This window comes from Oncorhynchus keta, chromosome 34 (genome assembly GCF_023373465.1).
Source record: "Oncorhynchus keta strain PuntledgeMale-10-30-2019 chromosome 34, Oket_V2, whole genome shotgun sequence".
Lineage (NCBI taxonomy): Eukaryota > Metazoa > Chordata > Actinopteri > Salmoniformes > Salmonidae > Oncorhynchus > Oncorhynchus keta.
The window spans coordinates 9877018-9904412 of NC_068454.1; the positions used below are offsets into that span (position 1 = coordinate 9877018).

The window sequence follows — 27395 nt, forward strand, 5'->3', positions numbered from 1 at the left end:
GAATGTTAAATGTATTACCTGTCAGGTATTTATAAACTGTCTGTAATGTCTACTTGTTAAATCTTAATAATGTCTTAATGTAAATTGTAATTGTTTGTAATATCTTGTTAGTTCTGTGTTGGACACCAGGAAGGTTCACTGACGTTATGGCGTCAGCTAATGGCGATCGTAATACAATTCTAAAATAAAATTCAAAAACATGCAATAGTGCACCAATTGGTTGACCTAAATGCATTTATCTATCTAAGAATAAACCCTAAAGAAATAGGACAACATTACATTGTGGGTCATAATATTATTGAAAAACTCCATCATGCTCATGCATTCTAATATTGATTTAGAAGTATGATTCACTGTCTTTATAGTCGAGGGGGCGAGGTTGGCATTTCCTGCTGCTTCTAATGACACGCATTACGCTAATGACAAAGCAAAGGACATGTTTGGCTTCGTATAGTACATGACCTATGACATGTTCTGCCTGTTCTGGGGCACTTAGATGGGGGAACACAAACAAGATGGTAAAGTAAACAAAAATGTCCATGTTTGCATGTCTGTTGAGCAAGTCTTCTACCATGGCAAACTGTAATAAGATCTGTGACAACCTTTGATTGCAAGTCGCTGTTCAATTAGTCACCATGGGAAACTTCTGAAGGCGATTTTGTCCATCTCCCATGGTTTGTCTTGCATACAGCCTAAGAGAAGCCTGTTATATGGCTACGATACAGAGAAGAGTAATCTGACAAGCTTTTGGAAAAGTCAGACGCCATCCTCCATTGTCATATGTTGATGTATCCCAAGCTACCATTTACTGGAAGCTTGGAGAAGCTTGGAGAGCAAAGAGCGTCCACATCCGCGCTGTGCAAATGGTATCCTGGAGCCCGGAGGCGAGGGGCCTTTTGTAATCAACCACAGCGTGAAGAGAGTCTGAGCAGGAGAACAATGTATCTTGGAGAAGGCCCAAACAGGCAACAACTCACGACACCACTAAGTCAATACCTTCTCTGACCCTCTCCGAGAAAACTGACCCTCACTGTCCATAGTCTGAAGAGCCTTTAGATGACATTTGAAGGACATTTGAAGGAATTGGTTTTCAGGTTTCTTCCTAGACATGCAATGTTCTCGAATGCCCCCCCACCCAAAAGAGTACATTTCAGGACAGAATGCAAATACTTCTCTTTATAGTCGCTGTACCCAGTCTTTGTAAGAGGTGAAAAACAAAATGTTAATATCTTTTGAAGTCTGACGTTTGAAGTCTGACAAATATGCAGTGACTTCACGCCTAATAAAATGTCAGGAAGCAGTGGGATTTGAGCTCACTTATCTATAAAAAATGTGTCACTCATACTCGCACAAAGAATTTTCCCTAAAGATTTACTCTGTTTATGCTTCAAGTTGAATATAAAATTTGAGAAGGAATTGGATTTAAATGTGCCAGCTCATTATTCCATGCAACCTGAAATTATGCTATTTGATACCATAGTTTAGATACAGAGAATATGTGCCCCACCACCTTGATTCGGTCCCATGTAGAAACATTTGAAATTGTGATTTTTACATTGGATAAATGTAGAGACTCAGAGCTAGAAAATTGTATATCAACACTACAGCTGAGGAACAATGGGAAAGTAATTCTGCCTTTAAAGTTGATCAAGAGGTAGCCCCACCTTTGAGAAAATGGCCAGTGAATGCTTTGGTACACCTACTGGAGAGCTCTTCTTTGTCTACACACATTCGGCATCGTTGACACCCTCTTAAGCCTTAGCCCCACCCATCTCTTTAAGGATTTAGGTCTGAGGCCATGTGTTAAACATAGTAAGGTAGTGTAGTAAACAACCTACGATTAAGACTAAAAGTGGTGAAAGTTTTAGCAAAAAGTAGAAGTAAAAATACACCAATCTGACTTTGGTGTAAGTCATGTTGTTCTTCATATTACTGTCTCTGGTAAACACAAACTTTATCAAATCAAATCTAAGTGTAAAAGATACAGTGAAATGGTTACTAGCTTAGTGGAGTCTTTTGTTTAGAGCCATAATCCCAACCCATACTACCATACACCATGCATGAAATTGCAGGTAGCTAAAGCTAACCAGCTAGGTTCAATGTTAGGCGATAACTAGCAATGAAAATAGCTTTCTGATAATATTATTACACAGCTCATACATGTAAAGTTAGCTAGCGAGCCAGCCAGCTAACGTTAGTTAGCTAGCTAACAATACACTTTAACTTCCAATGAAAACAACTTTCTGACTAAATTAGAAACATATAATGCAGCGTTGAAAACAACTGGGAACTAGGTACTGGGAACTCGGAAATCTCCGACTACCGACTTCAGTGCGTTCAAGGCAACTGGGAACTAGGTACTGGGAACTCGGAAATCTCCGACTACCGACTTCAGTGCGTTCAAGGCAACTGGGAACTAGGTACTGGGAACTCGGAAATCTCAGACTACCGACTTCAGTGAGTTCAAGGCAACTGGGAACTAGGTACTGGGAACTCGGAAATCTCCGACTACCGACTTCAGTGCGTTCAAGGCAACTGGGAACTCTGGAAAAAAAACAAGCTCAGACTGGGAAAAATGGTTTAGAATGGTCATCTAACTCAGAAATCCAACTCTCACCGCATTTGCAATCATACTCTATTTTCACCGGGCATTCCACCGATTAAAATATGTATTTCTTCACCATCACTGTCATCGGAAGACTTTACAATGTCTGGTTCAATGAAAATGTTTTTACCTAAATCAGGGACTTCCTCATCGTCTGATTCATTTTAAGAGTCAGAGAGAGAGAGTCAGCATGGCACAATTGTCTTTGAGAAAGTAGTCCATCACAACTATTTCCAGTGATCTTTGTTGATAGCGCCTGTTAAATTCAGTTGTGAGCAGTAGCAACACCTTTGCAGTTCTTCATGCAATCTTCAAAAAAGCTGTAGTAGAAAGGATTATCTACATATACCAAGAGCTCATGTTATAGACCTGTCTTTTTCCGTAGCTAAACCAACTAGGCTTGTATTTTTATGTATTTCTTCATATTTGCAGATGGCATACAAGTTTGTTGTAAAGGCACATGGAAGTTCACATGTTCCAGAAGGAATTTCTGCCTAAAAAAAGTGTTCAAATGTCTCTCCTGTGAAGTAGTGACGTGCGACATACTCCTTAGCTTCCTGAAACGGGTCACATATAAATGCAAATGATTCAATACAGTGGGTCTACTTTTTATTACAGTACATCAATAGAGAGAATCAATGATGATAACAGACACAAAGCCAATTGGGCAAACACTGTATGACGAAAGAGAAGAGACAAGATGCCATGTTAATGAGGACGAGTTCAATACACATTCAAGTAATAAAGATCCAGGCTTAAAATTAGCTAAGTGATTGAACGCAACATGTCACAATGTGTGAATCACAAGGAATGTCTAGCTGTTTTTAAAAAACGTAGTCTATATTCCCTTCTCTCTGTCTAGCTGTTTTTAAAAAACTTAGTCTATATTCCCTTCTCTCTGTCTATTTTTTAAAAACGTAGTCATATTCATGTCAGTCTATATTCCCTTCTCTCTGTCTAGTTGTTTTTAAAAAACGAATATTCCCTTCTCTCTGTCTAGCTGTTTTAAAAACGTAGAATTCCCTTCTCTCTGTCTAGCTGTTTTTAAAAAACGTAGTCTATATTCCCTTCTCTCTGTCTAGCTGTTTTTAAAAAACTTAGTCTATATTCCCTTCTCTCTGTCTAGCTGTTTTTAAAAAACGTCGTCTATATTCCCTTCTCTCTGTCGAGCTGTTTTTAAAAAACATAGTCTATATTCCCTTCTCTCTGTCTAGTTGTTTTTAAAAAACGTAGTCTATATTCCCTTCTCTCTGTCTAGCTGTTTTAAAAAACGTAGTCTATATTCCCTTCTCTCTGTCTAGCTGTTTTAAAAAAACGTAGTCTATATTCCCTTCTCTCTGTCTAGCTGTTTTAAAAAAACGTAGTCTATATTCCCTTCTCTCTGTCTAGCTGTTTTAAAAAGCGTAGTCTATATTCCCTTCTCTCTGTCTAGCTGTTTTAAAAAAACGTAGTCTATATTCCCTTCTCTCTGTCTAGCTGTTTTAAAAAAACGTAGTATATTCCCTTCTCTCTGTCTAGCTGTTTTAAAAAGCGTAGTCTATATTCCCTTCTCTCTCCATTCGATGGGATATGAATATAACCGAAGGCTACGGTTCATCATTTTATGCATGGCTTTCTCCCTATCAAACAATGAACATAATAGAGTTCCATCTCTAAAAGTTATTTGAATAGCCTAACAACTTAAAGTAACCAGGGGACTAATAATGAGAGAGAAGAAACAATATCGGTAGTCTATAGAAAAATCGATTTGACAAGTTTAGTCAAGTTTAATGACCCTAGGATGCATAGTAAACATGGCGCCCCAAGAATGCATATGCCGGGTCAAAATGACCCGATAATGTCATTTCTGTTTTTTTAAATGGGTCTAAAATATTATCCATTTTGTGGAACATGATGATTTTTAGTGATGATTTGGACCTTTCAAAAATGATTTTCTTGTTTGAAATGTTTTTAGTCGCTGTTTAACAGTTTGATACACATTTCAATGATAAAATAATATGAAAATTCATAACACCTATTGAAATTATGACCATATATTTCTTACAATCAAAGTTTCACATTCAACCTTTCAGTGTGAATAACAAAATAAAAACACCTTAAATATGTTTCATAATATTTCAAAACATTTATTTGATCATCCAAAAGTTCATCATTAATATAAATGGCAACACTAACAAATGTGAATTTAGAAAACATGAACACTAAAAGGAACAAAGTTTGCATGTGTGTGATGTTTACTTATGCTGTCTTCGTCCATGCATTTGTTACAAACCACAAGCATGTGTGTGATGTTTACTTATGCTGTCTTCGTCCATGCATTTGTTACAAACCACAAGCATGTGACAAGTGCTCTTTGCAGACGGGTGTGTTGCACTGAGAACACCAGCAGCTGACTTCTCTATCCTTTGCGCTTGGGTAGAGCTGGCACCTCTTCCTCTTCTGGCCCTGGCTCCTCTGAGTGGTGGGTAGAGCTGGCACCTCTTCCTCTTCTGGCCCTGGCTCCTCTGAGTGGTGGGTAGAGCTGGCACCTCTTCCTCTTCTGGCCCTGGCTCCTCTGAGTGGTGGGTAGAGCTGGCACCTCTTCCTCTTCTGGCCCTGGCTCCTCTGAGTGGTGGGTAGAGCTGGCACCTCTTCCTCTTCTGGCCCTGGCTCCTCTGAGTGGTGGGTAGAGCTGGCACCTCTTCCTCTTCTGGCCCTGGCTCCTCTGAGTGGTGGGTAGAGCTGGCACCTCTTCCTCTGCTGGCCCTGGCTCCTCTGCGTGGTGGGTAGAGCTGGCACCTCTTCCTCTTCTGGCCCTGGCTCCTCTGAGTGGTGGGTAGAGCTGGCACCGCTTCCTCTTCTGGCTCCTCTGCGTGGTGGGTAGAGCTGGCACCTCTTCCTCTTCTGGCTCCTCTGCGTGGTGGGTAGAGCTGGCACCTCTTCCTCTTATGGCTCCTCTGAGTGGTGGGTAGAGCTGGCACCTCTTCCTCTTCTGGCCCTGGCTCCTCTGAGTGGTGGGTAGAGCTGGCACCTCTTCCTCTTCTGGCCCTGGCTCCTCTGAGTGGTGGGGGTAGAGCTGGCACCTCTTCCTCTTCTGGCCCTGGCTCCTCTGAGTGGTGGGTAGAGCTGGCACCTCTTCCTCTTCTGGCCCTGGCTCCTCTGAGTGGTGGGTAGAGCTGGCACCTCTTCCTCTTCTGGCCCTGGCTCCTCTGAGTGGTGGGTAGAGCTGGCACCTCTTCCTCTTCTGGCCCTGGCTCCTCTGAGTGGTGGGTAGAGCTGGCACCTCTTCCTCTTCTGGCCCTGGCTCTGAGTGGTGGGTGAGCATGGCTCTCTTTGGGGATGGCACCTCTTCCTCTTTGGCTGCTCTGATGGTGGGTAGAGCTGGCACCTCTTCCTCTTCTGGCCCTGGAGAGTGGTGGGTAGAACCTCTCCTCTTCTGGCCCTTCTCTTCTGGCCCTGGCTCCTCTGAGTGGTGGGTAGAGCTGGCACCTCTTCCTCTTCTGGCCCTGGCTCCTCTGAGTGGTGGGTAGAGCTGGCACCACTTCCTCTTCTGGCTCTTTGAGTGGTGGGTAGAGCTGGCACCTCTTCCTCTTATGGCTGCTCTGAGTGGTGGGTAGAGCTGGCACCTCTTCCTCTTCTGGCCCTGGCTCCTCTGAGTGGTGGGTAGAGCTGGCACCTCTTCCTCTTCTGGCCCTGGCTCCTCTGAGTGGTGGGTAGAGCTGGCACCTCTTCCTCTTCTGGCTGCTCTGAGTGGTGGGTAGAGCTGGCACCTCTTCCTCTTCTGGCTGCACTGAGTGGTGGTGGCATGGCTCTCTTTCATCACCCCACATCTTTCCATTGCCTCAGTTCTTCTGTGGAGATGGGAGAACCTTCCAGAAGGACAACCATCTCTGCAGCACTCCAACAATTAGGTCTTTATGGTAGAGCGGCCAGACGGAAGCCACTCCTCAGTAAAAGGCACATGAAAGCCCACTTGGAGTTTGCCAAAAGGCACCTAAAAGTACACGTGGAGGACCATATCACTGGACAGATACTATAGAACATCTAATGTCAAGGACAATATGACTGGACAGATAATATAGAACATCTAATGTCAAGGACAATATGACTAGACAGATAATATAGAACATCTAATGTCAAGGACAATATGACTGGACAGATAATATAGAACATCTAATGTCAAGGACAATATGACTGGACAGATAATATAGAACATCTAATGTCAAGGACAATATGACTAGACAGATAATATAGAACATCTAATGTCAAGGACAATATGACTAGACAGATAATATAGAACATCTAATGTCAAGGACAATATGACTGGACAGATAATATAGAACATCTAATGTCAAGGACCATATGACTAGACAGATAATATAGAACATCTAATGTCAAGGACAATATGACTAGACAGATAATATAGAACATCTAATGTCAAGGACAATATGACTAGACAGATAATATAGAACATCTAATGTCAAGGACAATATGACTGGACAGATAATATAGAACATCTAATGTCAAGGACAATATGACTGGACAGATAATATAGAACATCTAATGTCAAGGACAATATGACTAGACAGGTACTATAGAACATCTAATGTCAAGGACAATATGACTGGACAGATACTACAGAACATCTAATGTGAAGGACCATATGACTAGACAGGTACTATAGAACATCTACTGAATGTTAAATGTATTACCTGTCAGGTATTTATAAACTGTCTGTAATGTCTACTTGTTAAATCTTAATAATGTCTTAATGTAAATTGTAATTGTTTGTAATATCTTGTTAGTTCTGTGTTGGACACCAGGAAGGTTCACTGACGTTATGGCGTCAGCTAATGGCGATCCTAATACAATTCTAAAATAAAATTCAAAAACATGCACTAGTGCACCAATTGGTTGACCTAAATGCATTTATCTATCTAAGAATAAACCCTAAAGAAATAGGACAACATTACATTGTGGGTCATAATATTATTGAAAAACTCCATCATGCTCATGCATTCTAATATTGATTTAGAAGTATGATTCACTGTCTTTATAGTCGAGGGGGCGAGGTTGGCATTTCCTGCTGCTTCTAATGACACGCATTACGCTAATGATAAAGCAAAGGACATGTTTGTCTTCGTATAGTACGTGACTTGTGACAAATGTAAGATTTTCTTTTTTTTTCATTTCACCTTTAACCAGGTAGGCTAGTTGAGAACAAGTTCTCATTTGCAACTGCGACCTGGCCAAGATAAAGCATAGCAATTAGACACATACAAAAACACAGTTACACATGGAATAAACAAAACATACAGTCAATAATAGAGTAGAAAAAAGAAAAGAAAAAGTCTATATACAGTGAGTGCAAATAATGTAAGATAAGGGAGGTAAGGCAATAAATAGGCCCTGGTGGCGAAGTAATTACAATATAGCAATTAAACACTGGAATGGTAGATGTGCAGAAGATGAATGTGCAAGTAGAGATACTGGGGTGCAAAGGAGCAAGGTAAATAAATAAATACTGTATGGGAATGAGGTAGGTAGATAGATGGGCTATGTACAGGTGCAGTGATCTGTGAGCTGCTCTGACAGCTGGTGCTTAAAGCTAATGAGGGAGATATGTGTCTCCAGCTTCAGTGATTTTTGCAGTTCGTTCCAGTCATTGGCAGCAGAGAACTGGAAGGAAAGGCAACCAAAGCAGGAATTGGCTTTGGGGGTGACCAGTGAGATATACCTGCTGGAGCGCGTGCTACGGGTGGGTGCTGCTAAGCGAGGGCCAACCAACGAGAGCGTACAGGTCGCAGTGGTGGGTAGTATATGGGGCTTTGGTGACAAAATGGATGGCACTGTGATAGACTGCATCCAATTTGTTGAGTGACAACTTTGATTGCAAGTCGCTGTTCAATTAGTCACCACGGGAAACTTCTGAAGGCGATTATGTCCATCTTCCACGGACATAATCAGGCCATGAGAAAGAAGGTTATCTGGTCTGATGAAACCAAGATTGAACTATTTGGATGGAATGCCAAGCATCACACCTGAAAGCTGCTCATCCACTGTGACCCAGTCGCTGGAGATGAACCTTCCTCTTCAGTTTGCCAGGAAAAGATATCACACATACCAGTTCCTCTTTTCGCTCCGTTGCTTCTCTGAACACTCTGGTCATCTTGTCATCAAGCATCAAGTAGCGACGGATATCTTCCGACAGACATGGTGGCATTATACATCGGATCCTACAGTGGATCCAAAAATAGCTCCCGTGTGGAGATGTCCCACCTTTTCTCCATGCCGGCAGGGACAGTTCAAATAATAAAGGCCTTTACTTCCTCTTTGTTGACCTCTCTCCACTCTGTCCTTTTTGCTGTCGCTTTTCTCCGTCCTTCTAAATTTGTACACTTTAGGATCTCCTCAATGATGTTGTCACTAGTGAACTGTTGACTCCGGCACTGGGCAGCTACTAAGAATGTTATGGCTTCTGGTCCTGCCTTTAGTGGTGGGGGGGGGCGGGGGGGGGTTCACTCCAGTTCACTCCTTTCACTCAATAAGTTAAAAAATGAGAAATTGAAACAGTGATTAATGAACATTTAAAAACAATATATTCAACAAATATTTTATTAATTACTTAGATTTTATTGTTGTAACACAAAATAAAGGTGTGTTTGACGAGTGCAATGCAATGAATTCCATATTTCACCCAAATATTAAAACTTGGGGTAGTGATGAAAAAAAGACCATTTTGAATAAAAAAATAAAAAATGAAAAAACAAAACTAGGATGTTAGAACTTTAAAGACACATTATTTAATGAATTCCTGGAATATTAGATGATGACATCAGGGGGGTTCAATACAGCAACAAATAAAAAATAATAGGCCTGGGTCATTTTGACCCGCCATATGCATCCTAGGGTTAAGAAAGAAATGATCCTAGGGTTAAGAAAGAAATGATCCTAGGGTTGAGAAAGAAATGATCCCAGGGTTAAGAAAGAAATAATCCTAGGGTTAAGAAAGAAATAATCCTAGGGTTAAGAAATAAATAATCCTAGGGTTAAGAAAGAAATAATCCTAGGGTTAAGAAAGAAATGATCCTAGGGTTAAGAAAGAAATAATCCTAGGGTTAAGAAAGAAATGATCCTAGGGTTAAGAAATAAATAATCCTAGGGTTAAGAAAGAAATTATCCTAGGGTTAAGAAAGAAATGATCCTAGGGTTGAGAAAGAAATGATCCTAGGGTTAAGAAAGAAATAATCCTAGGGTTAAGAAAGAAATGATCCTAGGGTTGAGAAAGAAATGATCCTAGGGTTAAGAAAGAAATAATCCTAGGGTTAAGAAAGAAATGATCCTAGGGTTAAGAAAGAAATGATCCTAGGGTTGAGAAAGAAATGATCCTAGGGTTAAGAAAGAAATGATCCTAGGGTTAAGAAAGAAATAATCCTAGGGTTAAGAAAGAAATAATCCTAGGGTTAAGAAAGAAATGATCCTAGGGTTAAGAAAGAAATGATCCTAGGGTTAAGAAAGAAATGATCCTAGGGTTAAGAAAGAAATAATCCTAGGGTTAAGAAAGAAATAATCCTAGGGATAAGAAAGAAATGATCCCAGGGTTAAGAAAGAAATGATCCTAGGGTTAAGAAATAAATGATCCTAGGGTTGAGTAAGAAATGATCCTAGGTTTAAGAAAGAAATGATCCAAGGGTTAAGAAAGAAATAATCCTAGGGTTAAGAAAGAAATGATCCTAGGGTTAAGAAAGAAATGATCCTAGGGTTGAGAAAGAAATGATCCTATGGTTAAGAAAGAAATGATCCTAGGGTTAAGAAAGAAATAATCCTAGGATTGAGAAAGAAATGATCCTAGGGTTAAGAAAGAAATTATCTTAGGGTTAAGAAAGACATGATCCATACAGAACAGGAAAATCCCTCCATGAGTGGTTGGAAACTAAATGGCCACAAACCTATTCTCCTGCTATACACATCATAAAAGCTTTTATACAAGATATTAGAAAAGTAGAAAAGATTGGCTGCACTTAGCTTTTCATCAACCTTTCACCATGATTCATCAAATTGCCTTTTGATTTTACGCTATAGCCCAACTCTTGTTGTTTATTTGGGGTTGTGTAGGGGGGGGGTCATATATCGTATATAGGGGCGATAGCATCGTATATCACAATTCTTTGTGGGTACATAATCACAATAGGACAAAGGTTGACATCGCACAACCCTACATTCCTCAGTGGCAGACGTGCAATTCAAACGGAACACCTCTTGTGAGAGCATCTAAGTAATCCGCTGCTTAAAACTAATCAAAGTTGGCTGCATGCAAATTCTGAGTCCCCTGAAGAAGTGGAACTTAGCACTTTAGCACTCAGCGCATTGGTGAGTGAGGAGTCGTGTGCCCCAGAGGATAATGTTATAGTTAGGGCTGGAAAGGTTTTTTGATACATTTTTAACACAGTTCGTTATTTTGGCGCCATTAATCGCATCTTCCGCACAGACTCTTTTAAGCACACCACACAAAACCCTCTGCCAACACTGTGTTTCTCAGCAAGCAGCAGTTGATGCAGTGCTGTCTGTCTCTCTGCACTATGCGCACAGTTTGGAGCAAGTTCAACCATGAACCCATTCCCGGGCGTTTCTTTAGACAACAGAAAAAAACATAATTTGCACAGAAGTAGATAGCTAGCTAACCAAAATAATGTGTACAATGCCATGGCTGAATGCCTTGATTCAACTCTAATTTCCCACAATGATTTTAAATCAGAACTAATCAGAACAGGACATCTATTCCATTAGCTACTGTTTTGAGGTGTAGTTCTCAGGTCAAAAGTTTTAAGCAAATTATCCCAGTTCTTGTAGTAGAGCAGAGGTCATGTTAACTCTCTCTATAATTCACCTTTATCTACTTTAAATAACATGGATAAGTAGCCTAGGCTAGATATTATCTAATAGCTGTATGATATTTTACATGAACTCAGACTAGAGGTCGACCGATTATTATTTTTCAATGCCCATACCGATGCCGATTATTGGAGGACCCAAAAAAAGCCGATACCGATTAATCAGCCTTTTTTTTTTTTTTTACATACACACATATTTTTCTAATAACAATTGCAACAATACTGAATGAACAATGAACACTTTTATTTTAACTTAATATAATACATATTATGGGCTTTTGGATGGGTGTTCTTAAGGTGATTCCACAGGTTGGTGGTCTTTTTTGATTTAGCCGTTGCTGACCCCATGCTTACATCTTTATCACAAATAAGACACCTGGCTTTCCCTAGCGCCAATTCCATGTAATAGTCCCACACTGGTGCTCTGCTTTTCTCTGCCATCTGTAGAACACACACACACACACACACACACACACACACACACACACACACACACACACACACACACACACACACACACACACACACACACACACACACACACACACACACAGCTCTGAAGTGACAATGACACTGAAGAGTCTGCTTAGGAGACAAATACTTTCAACTGTTTGAATAAAAATAGAGTTTAATTTACCTGTGATGAATGTTGAAAACAAAAACTGTAATTTCTATGTGCAGGAAATCCTATTTTAATAATGGACATGGTAAGAATTGACTACCAAAGTGCGAGTCATAATTCCCATGACGCCTCCTAGCAACATTCCTTCATTCATTTATTCCATACGTTACTTTTAGATTCAAGTAAAATAAGGTCTGTGTTTCGTGTAGGCTTACACCACCTTGCCAATGTTATAACTGTTATAACTGTGTAGATATCCATAGGACAAGGTAACTTGATATTGGCTAAATATAAGCAAAGATCATTTTTTTAAATATATAATAATAATAATATAATAATAATATATAATATATATAAATAATAATATATGCCATTTAGCAGACGCTTTTATCCAAAGCGACTTACAGTCATGTGTGCATACATTCTACGTATGGGTGGTCCCGGGAATCAAACCCACTACCCTGGCGTTACAAGCACCATGCTCTACCAACTGAGCTACAGAAGGACCGTAGAGTCCTTCCGTAGAGTGGATTTATGAAAATATGTTGACAAACGTTACCTTATCCTAGTGAGATTTACACGGGTATCAAAACGCCGATGCGGTTTAAGCACGAAACACAGACCTTATTTGAAGTAGATCAAGACATTCTCCATGGAAGACATGAACGATAAAATAAGGAAGGAACCCCTTTCAAGTTCAGGCGCAAGTTATTACAGGAATTATAACGCATCGACTATTTATCTCGAAGCCATATACCTTTGACTATTACGAGCCTGCTGCTGCCTACCACCCCTCAGTCAGACTGCTCTATCAAATATCAATTCATAGACTTAACTATAATCAACACACAGAAATACGAGCCTTAGGTCAAATCCGGAAACTATCACGTCGAAAACAAAACGTTTATTCTGTTCCGTATTTTATCTCATTTATCTTTATCTCAATTATGGCATCCATGAGTCTAAATAGTCCTGTTACATTGCACAACCTTCAATATTATCCACATAATTACGTAAAATTATGGCAAATTAGTTTACAAAGAGCCAGGCGGCCCAAACTGTTGCATATACCCTGACTTTGCGTGCAATGAACGCAAGAGGTGACATAATTTCACCTGGTTAACATTACCTGCTAATCTGGATATATTTTAGCTAAATATACAGGTTTAAAAATATATATTTGTGTATTGATTTTAAAAAAGGCATTGATGTTTATGGTTAAGTACACATTGGAGCAACGACAGTCGTTGATTGATTGTTTTTTATAAGTTTAATGCTTAGAAACTTACCTTGGCTTACTGCATTCGGGGAACAGGCAGGCTCCTCGTGGAGTCCAATGTAATCAGGTGGTTAGGGCATGGACTAGTTAACTGTAAGGTTGCAAGATTGGATCCCCTGAGCTGACAAGGTAAAAATCTGGCATTCTGCCTCGTTCCTTCATTGAAAATAAGAATGTGTTCTTAACGGACTTGCCTAGTTAAATAAATGTGTAAAAAAATAATAATAATACCAAAAAATATATCAGCAAAGCAAAATCTGTGCCCTAAAATACTGATTTCCAATTGTTATGAAAATTTGAAATCGGCCCTAATTAATCCGCCATTCAGATTATTCGGTCAACCTCTAACTCAGACTTAACTGTTTTTATTGTCTTCTGTGGAATTCATTACTTTGTTGGATAGGTTTAACACCAGAACCATAGGCCAACGACTGCTGACATTTGATTTTGTAAAAAATGTTTTTATAATAATAAGAACAATTCCTCCTACTCGTTCCCGGACTTTTCCTAAATGTTTCTATTTAACATTGCTCAGAAGTCAGAATTTTGAAATGACAAACAGAAAAGTATTGAGAGCTTTTTTATGAGTTGTTTTCAAACCTATTTCTAGGTTTTTCTAGACAAATGCGCTGTTAAGACGTTGGTATCCAGCTAGGTGCTAATGTGTCTCTCTCGCCTCACTGAATGAATGTCGTAGGCTAAATGAATGAATGGGCAAAATAAACTGATAATTGTGCACTTTAGTTCACAATTTAATTTCAATTAGGCCTAACTGAAGAATAAGGAAGGTGAACAGGTTGATTTAATTTAGAACAGTATAAAAATGATGAAGAATTGTGGCCATTGTGACATTAGGAGCAGAGAGAAGAAAAAACAAGACGTGATTGGTTCATGCATAAAGATATAGATAGGTAAGGTAACAATACAGGGTCAAGACAATTAATAAATGACTATCGTTTTCATATCTTGTCATGAATATATATTTTCACAAATACAGTGGATTCGAAAAGTATTTAGACTAATTGACTTTTTTCCACATTTTGTTACATTACAGCCTTATTATAAAATGGATTTATAAAGAAAATGTCCTCATCAAGCTACACACAATACCCCATAATGACAAAGTGAAAAAATAATTAATAATAATTTATTAAAAATAAAAAACAGAAATACCTTATTTACATAAGTATTCAGACCCTTCGCTATTAGACCCGAAATTGAGCTCAGGTGCAACCTATTTCCATTGATAATTTTTTAAAGTTAACCTTTATTTAACTAGGCAAGTCAGTTAACTTCTCTAGGGTAGGGGCCAGCATTGGGAATTTTGGATGAAAAGCGTGCCTAAATTAAACTGCCTGCTACTCTGCCATAAAAGTGAGAATATGCATATACACTCTGAAGTTTCTAGAACTGTTTGAATGATGTCTGTGAGTATAACAGAACTCATATGGCAGGCAAAACCCTGAGAAAAAATCCAACCAGGAAGTGGGAAATCTGAGGTTTGTAGTTTTTTGACTCTTGCCCTATCGAATACACAGAGTCTATGGGGTCATGTTGCACTTCCTACGGCTTCCACTAGATGTCAACAGATGATTCTACTGTGAGGTGGGGCCGAATGAGAGGGGAATGAGTAAGAGTTCTGCCAGCAGCCACGAGCTCAGTCTCACACGTCGACGTGAGAGCGACCTGTGTTCCATTGTTTTTCTACAGACAAAGGATTTCTCCGGTTGGAACATTATTGAATATATATGTTAAAAACATCCTAAAGATTGATTCTATACATCGTTTGACATGTTTCTACGGACTGTAACAGAACTTTTTGACATTTCGTCTGCTCCTCGTGTACGCGCTTCGTGACTCTAACAAAAGTAGCTATTTGGACATTATCGAACAAAACAAACATTTAGTGTGGAACTGGGATTCCTGGGAGTGCATTCTGATGAAAGTCATTTACATTTACATTTAAGTCATTTACAAGAGCGACAAACATTTATGACATCCAGTGGAACAGCCACTTTACAATAGTGCATCTAAATCTTTTTTAGGGGGTGAGAAGGATTACATATCCTAGGTATTCCTTGAAGAGGTGGGGTTTCAGGTGTCTCCGGAAGGTGGTGATTGACTCCCGCTGTCCTGGCGTCGTGAGGGAGTTTGTTCCACCATAGATGCGAACAGTTTTGACTGGGCTGAGCGGGAACTGTACTTCCTCAGTGGTAGGGAGGCGAGCAGACCAGAGGTGGATGAACGCAATTTTTGGGTGTAGGGCCTGATCAGAGCCTGGAGGTACTGAGGTGCTGTTCCTCACAGCTCCGTGGCAAGCACCATGGTCTTGTACGGATGCGCTTCAACTGGAAGCCAGTGGAGAGAGCGGAGGAGCGGGGTGACGTCTTGGGAAGGTTGAACACCAGACGGGCTGCGGCGTATGAGTTGTAGGGTTTGGCACAGGCAGGGAGCCCAGCCAACAGCGAGTTGCAGTAATCAAGACGGGAGATGACAAGTGCCTGGATTAGGACCTGCGCCGCTTCCTGTGTGAGGCAGGGTCGTACTCTGCGGATGTTGTAGAGCATGAACCTACAGGAACGGGACACCGCCTTGATGTTAGTTGAGAACGACAGGGTGTTGTCCAGGATCACACCAAGGTTCTTAGCGCTCTGGGAGGAGGACACAATGGAGTTGTCAACCGTGATGGCGAGATCATGGAACGGGCAGTCCTTCCCCGGGAGGAAGAGGAGCTAATTGAATATTTATAATGCTATTTCTGACTAATGATGACTCCAACATGGCGGATATCAATTTGGCTTGATTTGTTGTCTGAGCGCCGTACTCAGATTTATGCATGGTTTGCTTTTTCCTGTAAAGTTTATACAAAATCTGACACAGCGGTTGCATTAGGGAGAAGTATATCTTTAATTCTGTGAATAACACTTGTATCGTTTATCAATGTTTATTATGAGTATTTCTGTAAATTGACGTGACTCTCTGCAAAATCACCGGATGTTTTGGAACTACTGAACATAACGCGCCAATGTAAACTCAGATTTTTGGATTTAAATATGAACTTTACCGAACAAAACATACATGTATTGTGTAACATGGAGTCTTATGAGTGTCATCTGATAAAAGGTTAGTGATTCATTTGATCTATATTTCTGATTTTTGTGACTCGTCTCTTTGGCTGGAAAAATGGTTGTGTTTTTCTGTGACTTGGCTCTGACCTAACATAATCGTTTGGTTTGCTTTCGTCGTAAAGCCTTGTTGAAATCGGACAATTTGGCTGGATTTACAACAAGTGTATCTTTAACCTGTTAGAACTCTAGGGGCAGTATTTCATTTTTGGATAAAAAGACGTGCCCGTTTTTAGCGCGATATTTTGTCACGAAAAGATGCTCGACTATGCTTGGAATTGATAGTTTTGGAAAGAAGACACTCTGACGTTTCCAGAACTGCAAAGATTTTCACTGTGAGTGCCATAGAACAATATCTACAGGCAAAACCAAGATGTTTGAGTGACCAGGAAATCAACAGGATTTTTGAAGGCACGTTTTCCATGATCTCCTTATATGGCTGTGAATGGCACAGGAATCAACGGACACTTCCTATCGTTTCCCCCAGGTGTCTGCAGCATTGTGACGTCTTTGTAGGCATATCATTGGAAGATTGGCCATAAGAGCCTACAATTACCAAGTGTCCCCGCATGGTGTCTGCGTGGAAATTGGTGCGCAAAAGTCAGGTCCCAGTATTTTTCCATCCGAATCAGAGAAGAATGCACGTGTCTAGGACTGGCATTTCAATGAAGAGATATATGACCAAACACCTTGAGGATTGATTCAAACAACGTTTTCCATGTTTCAGTCGATATTATGGAGTTAATTCGGAAAAAAGTTCGACGTTTAGGTGACTGAATTTTCGGTTAGTTTCGGTAGCCAAATGCATAGTAACAAAACGGAACGTTGTGTCCTACACAAGCATCTTTCAGGAAAAACTGGACATCTGCTATGTAACTGAGAGTCTCCTCATTGAAACATCTGAAGTTCTTCAAAGGTAAATGATTTTATTTGATCCCTTTGCTGGTTTTTGTGAATGTTGCGTGCTAAATGCTAACGCTAAATGCTACGCTAGCTATCACCACTCTTACACAAATTATTGATTTTCTCTGGTTCTAAAGCATATTTTGAAAATCTGAGACGACAGGATTGTTAAGAAAAGGATAAGCTTGAGGACAGGCATATTTATTTCATTTATTTTGCAATTTTCAGAAATCGCTAATGTTGCGTTATGGTAATGAGCTTGAGGCTGTAGTCACGATCCCGTATGCGGGATGGGGGCGGCCTAAGAGGCTAAAATGGTGTAAAATACTAGTATGTTTGAGGAATTTTAATTATGGGATTTCTGTTGTTTTGAATTTGGCTCCCTGCAGTTTCATTGGCTGTTGACAGGGGGCGCTTCCGTCCCACGTACCCTAGAGAGGTTAAGAACAAATTCTTATTTACAATGACAGCCTACCTATCATCCTTGAGATGTTTCTACAACTTCATTGGAGTCCACTTGTGGTAAATTCAATTCATTGGACATGATTTGGAAAGGAACTCACCTGTCTATATAAGATCCCATAGTTGACAGTGCATGTCAGAGCAAAAAACAAACCATGAGATCAAAGGAATTGTCCGTCTGGCTCCAAGACAGGATTGTGTCGAGGCACAGATCTGGGAAAGTGTACCAACATTTCTGCAGCATTAAAGGTCCCCAAGACCACAGTGGCCTAAATCATTCTTAAATAGAGTAAGTTTGGAACCACCAAGACTCTTCCTAGAGCTGGCAGCCCGGCAAAACTGAGCAGTTGGGGGAGAAGGACCTTAGCAGGGAAGTGACCAAGAACCCAATGGTCACTCTGACAGAGCTCCAGAGTTTCTCTGCGACAATGGGAGAACCTTCCAGAAGGACAACCATCTCTGCAGCACTCTACCAGTCAGGCCTTATGGTAGAGTGACCAGACTGAAAACACTCCTGCATAAAAGGCACGTGATAGCCCACTTTGAGTTTGACAAAAGGCAGCTAAAGACTCTCAGAACATGAGGAACAAGATTCTCTGGTCTGATGAAACCACGACTGAACTCTTTGGCCTGAATGCGAAGCGTCACATCTTAAGGAAACCTGGCACCATCCCTACGGTGAAGCATGGTGGTAGCAGCATCATGCAGTATGGATCTTTCTCAACGGAAGGGACTGGGAGACTAGTCAGGATCAAGGGAAAGAGGAATGGAGAAAAGTGCAGAGGGATCCTTGATGAATGTCCTTGAGTGGCCCAGCCAGAGCCCGGACTTGAACCCGATCGAAGATCTCTGGAGAGACCTGAAAATATCAGTACAGTGACGCTTCCCATCCAACCTGACAGAGCTTGAGAGGATCTGCAGAGAAGAATGGGAGAAACTCGTCAAATACAAGTGTGCCAAGCTTGTAGCGTCATACCCAAGAAAACTTGAGGCTATAATCTCTGCCAAAAGGTGCTTCAACAAAGTACTGAGTAAAGGGTTTGAATACCTATGTAAATGTCATATTTCAGATTGTTTTTGATAAAATATATTTTTTAAATAAAATAACTGTTTTTGCTCTGTCATCATGCGGTATTGTAGATTGATGATATATATTTTTAATCCGTTTTAGAATAAGGCTGTAACGTAACAAAATGTGGGAAAAGTGAAGGGGTCTGAAGACTTTCTGAAAGCACTGTATTTATTTATGCAATTCATTCTTTACAACTTAGTTATGCCTATTCATCAGCATTGGCGCTCATGTTCATGGCAAATGATTTGACCGTGCGCCTTGATAGTTTACATCATTCGCTTTAACATTTTACTTTGTAAAAAGAAGAACTGTTACTGGACTGTATCATTTACTCTATTAGTAATCAAAAGGAAAACATGCTTTGTGTTGCAGGAGGCCTATAGAATAATGAAACAAATATATCCTTGACTCTATCCGAGTTGATGAGCAAACGGAAACAAACGATGCCAGCCAATATTGCTGGCCCATTGAAACAACACCTAAACTATTCCCAAACTCATTTCACACCTAATAAGAGTTAGCCTAAAGACAAGGCAGGGAAAGGAGCACCACTTTATCAAATCCTCCTTCAGATTTGCATGCTGGTAAAACGTTTTGATTTATATATAGTATCAGTATGTGCATATTCTGCAGTTTCTATGACACTTACCTTTGTCAAATAACACTCCTAATTCAAGAGGTGCAGCTCTATTTCCAAATGTCACTTTTTCCAAGAATATCCGCACTGTCCATGCGTTCAGCACATGAGCACTCCACTGTCCATGCGTTCAGCAAATGAGCACTCCACTGTCCATGTGTTCAGCACATGAGCACTCCACTGTCCATGCGTTCAGCACATGAGCACTCCACTGTCCATGCGTTCAGCAAATGGCCACTCCACTGTCCATGTGTTCAGCACATGAGCACTCCACTGTCCATGCGTTCAGCACATGAGCACTCCACTGTCCATGTGTTCAGCACATGAGCACTCCACTGTCCATGCGTTCAGCACATGAGCACTCCACTGTCCATGCGTTCAGCACATGAGCACTCCACTGTCCATGCGTTCAGCAAATGGCCACTCCACTGTCCATGCGTTCAGCACATGAGCACTCCACTGTCCATGCGTTCAGCAAATGGCCACTCCACTGTCCATGCGTTCAGCACATGGCCACACCACTGTCCATGCGTTCAGCACATGGCCACTCCACTGTCCATGTGTTCAGCAAATGGCCACACCACTGTCCATGCGTTCAGCACATGGCCACACCACTGTCCATGCATTCAGCACATGAGCACTCCACTGTCCATGCGTTCAGCACATGAGCACTCCACTGTCCATGCGTTCAGCACATGAGCACTCCACTGTCCATGCGTTCAGCAAATGGCCACTCCACTGTCCATGCGTTCAGCACATGAGCACTCCACTGTCCATGCGTTCAGCAAATGGCCACTCCACTGTCCATGTGTTCAGCACATGAGCACTCCACTGTCCATGCGTTCAGCACATGAGCACTCCACTGTCCATGCGTTCAGCACATGAGCACTCCACTGTCCATGCGTTCAGCAAATGGCCACTCCACTGTCCATGCGTTCAGCACATGAGCACTCCACTGTCCATGTGTTCAGCACATGAGCACTCCACTGTCCATGCGTTCAGCAAATGAGCACTCGTCCTGGCAGCTAGACACTTGCACATGAGTACTGGCTCAGGCTATTAAGCAAATACTAGTAACTGTCACGCCTTGGTCTTAGTATTTTGTGTTTTCTTTAAATATTTGGTCAGGCCAGGGTGTGTGACATGGGTTTATATATTGTATTTTCGTATTGGGGTTTGTAGTATTTGGGATTGCGGCTGAGTAGGGGTATTGTATAGGCTTGGCTGCCTGAGGCGGTTCTCAATCAGAGTCAGGTGATTCTCGTTGTCTCTGATTGGGAATCGTATTTAGGTAGCCGGGGTTTCTCTGTGTATTTCGTGGGTGATTGTTCCTGTCTCTGTGTAGTGTTCACCAGATAGGCTGTAATTAGGTTTCACGTTCCGTTTGTTGTTTTGTATTTGTATAGTTATTTCATGTGTCACTTTTTTCATTAAAGTCATGAGTAACCACCACGCTGCATTTCGATCCGACTCTCTTTCTACAAACGAAGAAAGACGTTACAGTAACATGATGAACTTAAAATATGCTACTGTTTTATATTGATATACCTTTTCTAATTTCCACAATTTTTCTTTAGACCTGCCCAAACAAAATGACAACGGATCTCCTTGTGATGGATTTGACCCTTGAACTAGTAGTTTTTAACTTATAGCCTAGAGCCTTCAAACTCAACTCTGGACCTCAAAGCCAGTTCCACTGCATTATTCCCCTCCAATCAGGAACTGATTTAGACCTGTGACACCAGGTAGGTGCAATTAACTATCAGGTAGAACACAAAACCATCAGGCTCCGGACCTCGTAGGGTAAGAGTTGAATACCCTTTTGGAATAGAGTAACAAAAACAAATGAAAAGGTTGTTATGTTCTTTGAAATAATTGTTATTTTCTATTCTTATGTTACCTAAGACCATCATAAACACAACCAAATTATTATCTTCCAATAGCATATATGAAAAGTATTCATTAGGCCCTGTGTATGCTAATAGGCTTCCCGACAACATTCCCTAGCAGATACTTATAGACTGAATGTCCCGGCTGTTCTATTGTTACCGCTCTACCTCACATCATTGCCCTCAGGCAACAGAAAACCTTTTTGCCCCTCACCCCCATATATATATATTTTTACTATTTCTACACATGACAATATGTGATGACATGTCTGTAACCAATCCAATGAGTTAATTACATTTACATGATTAGCTCAATCAGATAATATTAAATACAGAGAAAGGATTTTATAGAATAGCATGTCATATCACTTAATCCGGCATAGCCAAAGACACGACACTTAGAATATGTGTCAGCTTGAGGACAGTGACAGCAAAGAAAAACTGACCGAGAATCCGGTTTGAGAGGCAGTGAAATACAAGTTCAGGACCACCTTGTAAAAATAATGCTTTTTTCTACTCATTTATATTTCACATATAAATGAGTAGAAGGGGGGGGGGGGTTAAAAGTGTTTGTATTTTTTACTATTATTAAAGGCTTAAATATTCCATAAAATAGGATGGACTATTTATTTTCATGAAAAACCTAAATGTGTGCAGTAGAGGGTTAAAAGCCCTATGTTCTTGTTATTCATAGAGACAGTTATTTTCTCCTATAGTCAGCCCTCTAATCAGAAATTGGGAGAACTCATTTAAAATGCCTGAAGCTTTAACAGTATGTGTGTGGGGGGAGTAGGCCTACTTAATTAAACATCGGGAGCATTACTAGCTAATAAATGTAATAGTACGTTACAGTGAAGTTTGTGTTGTTTATGGTCCTGTTAAAAACATTCTGATACAGAAGGTTTTGTGTTTCCGTCCATTAAAGTCGAAGCATAGTACATTATGCCTGTAATTCAATGCACTGTTTCTTAAATGAAAAAAATATTTTAGGGACAAATTTGAGCAAATTCAAAAGTTGAGATGAATTGCGATTGACTTCAGAAAATCATGTGATTAATCGTGATTCATTATTTTTACAGTTTGACAGCCCTAGTTGGAATCGCACTTTAATTCTGTCGCTCAAATAAATATTGTATCCGGAGCAAAAGGAACTCTCCCAAATCCTTAGTGGGACAACACTGAGAAAGGAAGTCTTTGATTCTGTCAGCCATAGGGATGCAAAATACCAGGGACTTTGGTTTTCTCTGGTTTTCCAGAAATCCTGGTTGAAGGATTCTGAATGTTTCGTTTATTCCCTCCTGATTCCGGGAATCTTCCAACTGTGATTTTGTGAAAAACAGAGAATTTATTGAAAGTTCCCAGAATTCTGCAACCCTATTCAGCCAGTTGATGACGTCTAACACCTTTAAAGACAAAATGTGTACCTTTGTCAGGTGAGAAATACAATTGCAATATACAACGTTGGTACAACTTGACTTCACATGCTCACACAGCCCTTGGTTTTGACAGTAAATAACATTTGACTATAAACAATCATCTTCAGTGAGCTAACCATACTATTAAGCCTGTAGCCTATACTGCAAAGATGACTCTGATCCATTCAGAGTTCAATACAGAATATATGTTTTGAGAAAATCATGCCATAATCACTTCCAACATCAACCATGAATCAACTGATCCAAGGATAGAGAAAGGATGCCCAGAGTTTTGAATCAACACCCTTATCTGCAGGCCTCGAGAACTGACAAGTCAACTGTGAGCATAAACAACAGCATTAAACAGAGTAAATATGGATTCTTTTGGCACGAGGAGGCAGCATTGTAATGGTTACCCTATAAATCTCATTAGTTTTTATGTGGATTAACTTTATGAGGGCGTCTGCCTGGGAGTTCTCTCTAGCCTTGACTGATTGAGGGAACCAGAATGAATAACTTACTTATCGGACCTAAGTTATGTATCACACCGTCTGCAGCCTTGCCAAAATATATGACCCAAAGACGTTTCAGGCCTGCCACGATGAGATATGCAGTCTGGCCCATAGAGGACGAATGGAGCTATCAGCCCTTTCCCCCTAAAGCACTAAACAAACCAATAAAATACAGATAATTCCCCGATTCATTACGAGCAGTAGGATACTACAGGCATGTTGTCAGAAGCGATGAAAAATGCCAAAGTGCCGCGAGGCTGGGGACTTTGAAAATGAATGGGAAATCAAGACTAATGAGTGTGATATGAATGGCACCCTGCTAGAAATAAAAGAGACATAAAAAGTCATTACGGAATCATGTGGACATTAAAAGCTGCCATTTTGCACATAGTGTGATCTTTTCACAAATCGATTACTTCTCAGTAGCTCTCTTTGACAAAAAATAGAAAGAGAAACTTTTCAGAAATACATGCCGGTCATTTCTCAAGGGGTGTTGATCTACAAAAGACATGCCTTGCTGTGTTTCCAGCAGTCGTAATGTCAGTGCCAATGCCAATACCAGACTGTTTCTTAGCTCTGCTTAGCTGGGTTCTGTGAGCCGTCAGCTCCGAACGCTGTTCGTCAACTCCTGTGGAGCTGAACGAAGGGAATGTCTGCCAGGCTACCGTGAATGCAGACACTTGACACGTAATCCACTCCACGATGGGTGGCTAAGTAATAAAGTTCTCACACTATACAGCAAGAGATTTGAGAAGTAAAAACTCAGAGCCGCCTTTACAAGGTCTGTTTGAGTAAAAAATAAACATTCCAAAGAAAAAAATGATGTTTTGAGGGCAACACGATTACAAGGGAACAAGAGATAAAAACACTCAACCTTTGAATCCAGATCAAAACAGATCTAACACAGCATAGATTGATCTAACACAGCATAGATTGATCTAACACAGCATAGATTGATTTAACACGGCATAGATTGATCTAACACAGCATAGATTGATCTAACACAGCATAGATTGATCTAACACGGCAAAGATTGATCTAACACAGCATAGATTGATTTAACACAGCATAGATTGATCTAACACAGCATAGATTGATCTAACACGGCAAAGATTGATCTAACACAGCATAGATTGATCTAACACAGCATAGATTGATCTAACACAGCATAGATTGATCTAACACAGCATAGATTGATCTAACACAGCATAGATTGATCTAACACAGCATAGATTGATCTAACACGGCATAGATTGATCTAACACAGCATAGATTGATCTAACACAGCATAGATTGATCTAACACAGCATAGATTGATTTTACACAGCATAGATTGATCTAACACAGCATAGATTGATCTTACACAGCATAGATTGATCTTACACAGCATAGATTGATCTAACACAGCATAGATTGATCTTACACAGCATAGATTGATAAAACACAGCATAGATTTATCTAACACGGCATAGATTGATCTAACACAGCATAGATTGATCTAACACAGCATAGATTGATCTAACACGGCATAAATTGATCTAACACAGCATACATTGATCTAACACAGCAAAACAGCCCTTAAAGCATAGCCTTAATGCACTCAATACTAACCATAACAGAAATGAGTTTGACATATGTGAATCCTTGGAAAAAGCTGTTTCTGATAAGGAAGTGTAGGGAAGGTTGCAGCTTCTGGTACAGCAGAGATGTACAACATATATGAATCCAGAACAGGCAGCCATCTTGAATCCTAACTAGCTAATTGTGCAATGCTATGTTCCATATTCTATTACCTCATCAATTAAAAAAGCAATAACACATTCATCAACAAATTACATTTTGGAGACTGTTATTAATTAATTAAAAAGTATAACTATGTCCACGATGTGACTGTTTGAAACTCATTGATATTCAATTGCTGTGAGTTTGTTTTGACAATAAGTGGTCGACATTAAAACAGTGAAAAGAGGTGAACGTTCTTTCTTGATGTGATTTACAACACAACTCAATAAGATTATCATTGATGACATAAGCAGCTTGTAAATAAATGGTAGACAAACTTTTAAATGGTAGCAACTTCCTCGCAAATAATATACTAAACAAAAATATACAGGCAACATGTAAAATGTTGATCCCTTGTTTCATGGGTGGAAATAAAAGATCCCAGAAATGTTCCATATGCACAAAAAGCTTATTTCTCTCAAAAGGCCACTCTAAAATGTGAAAATTTGTCACACAACACAATGCCACAGATGTCTCAAGTTTTCAGGGAGCATGCAATTGGCATGCTGACTACAGGAATGTACACCAGAGGTGTTGTCAGAGAATTGAATGTTCATTTTTCTACCATATGCCGCCTCAAGCATCATTTTAGAGAATTTGGCAGTACGTCCAACCGGCCTCACAACCGCAGACCAAATGTTACCATGCCAGCCCAGGACTTCCACATCTGGCTTCTTCGCCTGTGGGATGGTCTGGGACCAGCAACCTGAACAGCTGATGAAACTGTGAGTTTGCACAACCGAAGAATTTCTACACAAACTGTCAGAAACTGTTTTACAGTTCCCGCCAATTTCCAGCAAATTTGCACAGCCATTGAAGAGGAGTGGGACAACATTCCACAGGCCACAATCAACAGCCTGATCAATTCTACAATTAACAGCCTTATCAATTTAACTTCATGGCGACAACTCTAACTTAGTTATAGTGGTGGGATTGGCCTTAGCATGGATTCAAGATGACAGTAAACATCAGGGTTAAGGAAGTAAAAGACATCGTAATATCTCTAAAATACAAAACATTACACTTGAAAATGTGGGAATTTGTTTACCTCAAAACAAGCAGTAACAAACTGTTTATAGGTTCAGTTGGTAGTGCATGATGCTTGCAACGCTGGGGTTATGGGGCAAATTCTCTTGGTCTAAACACAGAATATGCCCACAGGAGATTAGGACCAACCAAATACACAGAGTGTGCCATTATAGGTTCTGAGACATTCTGCATGAGAAAATTATGGATTTAGCAAGCAGGTGGGTCCCATCTCAACAAGCTTATCAAAATTGCATTTACAGAAATTACACATGATTGGAAGTTTTTTTTGGAAAGGCATTCTTTTCTGATAAATCTGCTGTTAAATAGTTAAGTGACTGAAAAAAAACAAATGTGTGCAACCTGAGGCTAAGTGTTGTCATAAGAGACAGGGCAGGTGGATTAGGAATCCATTTAAACCTTCCATTGCACAGCTTATCTTTGTTTACAAAATACTGCCCACACACATCCTATGGCGTTCTGCATTAGCATTGAACATCCCCCGTGATTTGCAGTTGTTCAGGGCTAGAAACCATTATACACAGGCAGTTAGAAAAGCCAAGGCTAGCTTTTTCAAGCAGAAATTTGATTCCTGGAACACAAACTCAAAAAAGTTCTGGGACACTATAAAGTCCATGGAGAATAAGAACACCTCCTCCCAGCTGCCCATTTCACTGAAGATAGGAAACACTGTCACCACTGATACATCCACTATAATTCAGAATTTCAATAAGCATTTTTCTACGGCTGGCTCTGCTTTCCACCTGGCTACTCCTACCCCGGTCAACAGCACTGCACCCCCCACAGCAACTCGTCCAAGCCTTCCCCATTTCTCCTTCTCCCAAATCCAGTCAGCTGTTGTTCTGAAAGAGCTGCAAAATCTGGACCCCTACAAATCAGCCGGGCTAGACAATCTGGACACTTTCTTTCTAAAATTATCTGCCGAAATTGTTGCCACCCCTATTACTAGCCTGTTCAACCTCTCTTTCGTGTCGTCTGAGATTCCCAAAGATTGGAAAGCAGCTGCGGTCAACCCCCTCTTCAAAGGGGGGGACACTCTTGACCCAAACTGCTACAGACCTAAATCTATCCTACCCTGCCTTTCTAAGGTCTTCGAAAGCCAAGTCAACAAACAGATTACCGACCATTTCGAATCTCACCATACCTTCTCTGCTATGCAATCTGGTTTCAGAGCT

General features: G+C 40.4%; 2 protein-coding genes across 3 annotated transcripts in view; both read right to left on the reverse strand.

Annotated features, from left to right (window-relative positions):
• The window catches only part of LOC118366717 (PTB domain-containing engulfment adapter protein 1-like), a 157755-nt gene that overhangs the window by 121052 nt on the left and 9308 nt on the right, over positions 1 to 27395 (reverse strand). The window lies entirely within an intron of this gene.
• LOC127914854 (uncharacterized) lies at positions 4774 to 6422 on the reverse strand. Its single transcript, XM_052492604.1, has 5 exons — positions 6355 to 6422; positions 6074 to 6140; positions 5668 to 5867; positions 5384 to 5565; positions 4774 to 5333 (listed from the first exon to the last, which is right to left on the reverse strand). Exons 1-5 carry the CDS (start codon positions 6420 to 6422, stop codon positions 4870 to 4872), a joined length of 981 nt encoding a protein of 326 aa, XP_052348564.1. The 3' UTR covers positions 4774 to 4869.

What these genes read in the sequence shown, in the direction of transcription:
- LOC127914854 (XM_052492604.1), bottom strand. Translation starts at nt 6,422, where the DNA reads ATGGAAAGATGTGGGGTGATGAAAGAGAGCCATGCCACCACCACTCAG. An exon ending in TGCAGCCAGAAGAGGAAGAG is followed by an intron (nt 6,141 to 6,354) that starts GTGCCAGCTCTA and finishes CACCACTCAAAG; the next exon opens with AGCCAGAAGAGGAAGTGGTG. An exon ending in CAGGGCCAGAAGAGGAAGAG is followed by an intron (nt 5,334 to 5,383) that starts GTGCCAGCTCTA and finishes GCAGAGGAAGAG; the next exon opens with GTGCCAGCTCTACCCACCAC.